Source organism: Eimeria mitis, genomic scaffold (genome assembly GCF_000499745.2).
Source record: "Eimeria mitis Houghton genomic scaffold, Emh_scaff4779, whole genome shotgun sequence".
Lineage (NCBI taxonomy): Eukaryota > Apicomplexa > Conoidasida > Eucoccidiorida > Eimeriidae > Eimeria > Eimeria mitis.
In genome coordinates this window covers 2,977-3,711 of record NW_013573078.1, presented here as the reverse complement: position 1 = coordinate 3,711, position 735 = coordinate 2,977, and the positions used below count along the sequence as shown (strand labels likewise).

At 54.8% G+C, this 735-nt stretch overlaps 1 protein-coding gene across 1 annotated transcript in view; it reads left to right on the top strand.

Annotated features, from left to right (window-relative positions):
* Positions 1-401: 401 nt before the first annotated feature.
* Positions 402-735, top strand: part of EMH_0077630 (uncharacterized protein) — a gene marked incomplete at both ends in the record, with an annotated part of 3,199 nt that continues 2,865 nt past the window's right edge. Inside the window, one exon of the mRNA XM_013499877.1 lies at positions 402-660. Within this exon, the coding sequence (XP_013355331.1) occupies positions 402-660 (259 nt within the window). The remainder of the gene's footprint in view (positions 661-735) is intronic.

Sequence of the window (735 nt, the reverse complement as noted above, 5' to 3'; positions counted from 1 at the left end):
CATCTCCTGAGCTCTTGGCCCCTCTTGTCTCTCTGGCTGAAAGGGGCCCCCAATTCTTCCGCGACCAGCACGCAGCTCTCCTGGCCGCTGTTAAGAGTATTCTCGGCAACTCCAGTGTAGAGACAGAGGAGACCCGGCAGATGGCTCTCCAGCTAGCCGCTGCTGCCTTTCTTGGGGCCCCCAAGTTCGCAAGAAAGGTCCGTTCTTCCTACGAGCTCATCGCTGTACATATGTAGGAGAGAAAGTGTTTCATCACATTTATTTTGTTGTCTCGCCTGTCCGCTACAAGTGTGATTTTCTGTATTGTTTCGTTTCTCCTTACAATATTCCGTCTTGTATGAAGAAGGGTTTAGGGTTCGAGCCCGTATACCCACTTGAGGGTTAGGGTTTAGGTGTTTTGAATGCCTTGTGTGGGGGTGCAGCACTTGCCGCTCGTAGACGACCTGCTGATGTTGCTGGCAGACGCAGCGGCGGCTTCACCTAGTGACTGGGAGGACTTGACAACGTGGGAAGCGCAGACGCGAGAGGAGGAAACAGGAGAAGAGACACTACACAGTGTGGCCCTGCAGCTGATGGCAGATATCGCCTCCATGCTATGCGGCTCTGCTCAAGAACCAGGGGCTGATGGGGGCTACGCGGAAGCGGGGACCTCCTCGACCGGTGCGCAGCTGTTGCCCCTCTATCCTCCCCGCTCTCACCAGAGAAGAATCTCTCTCTTTTAGCCAGCTCACTAAA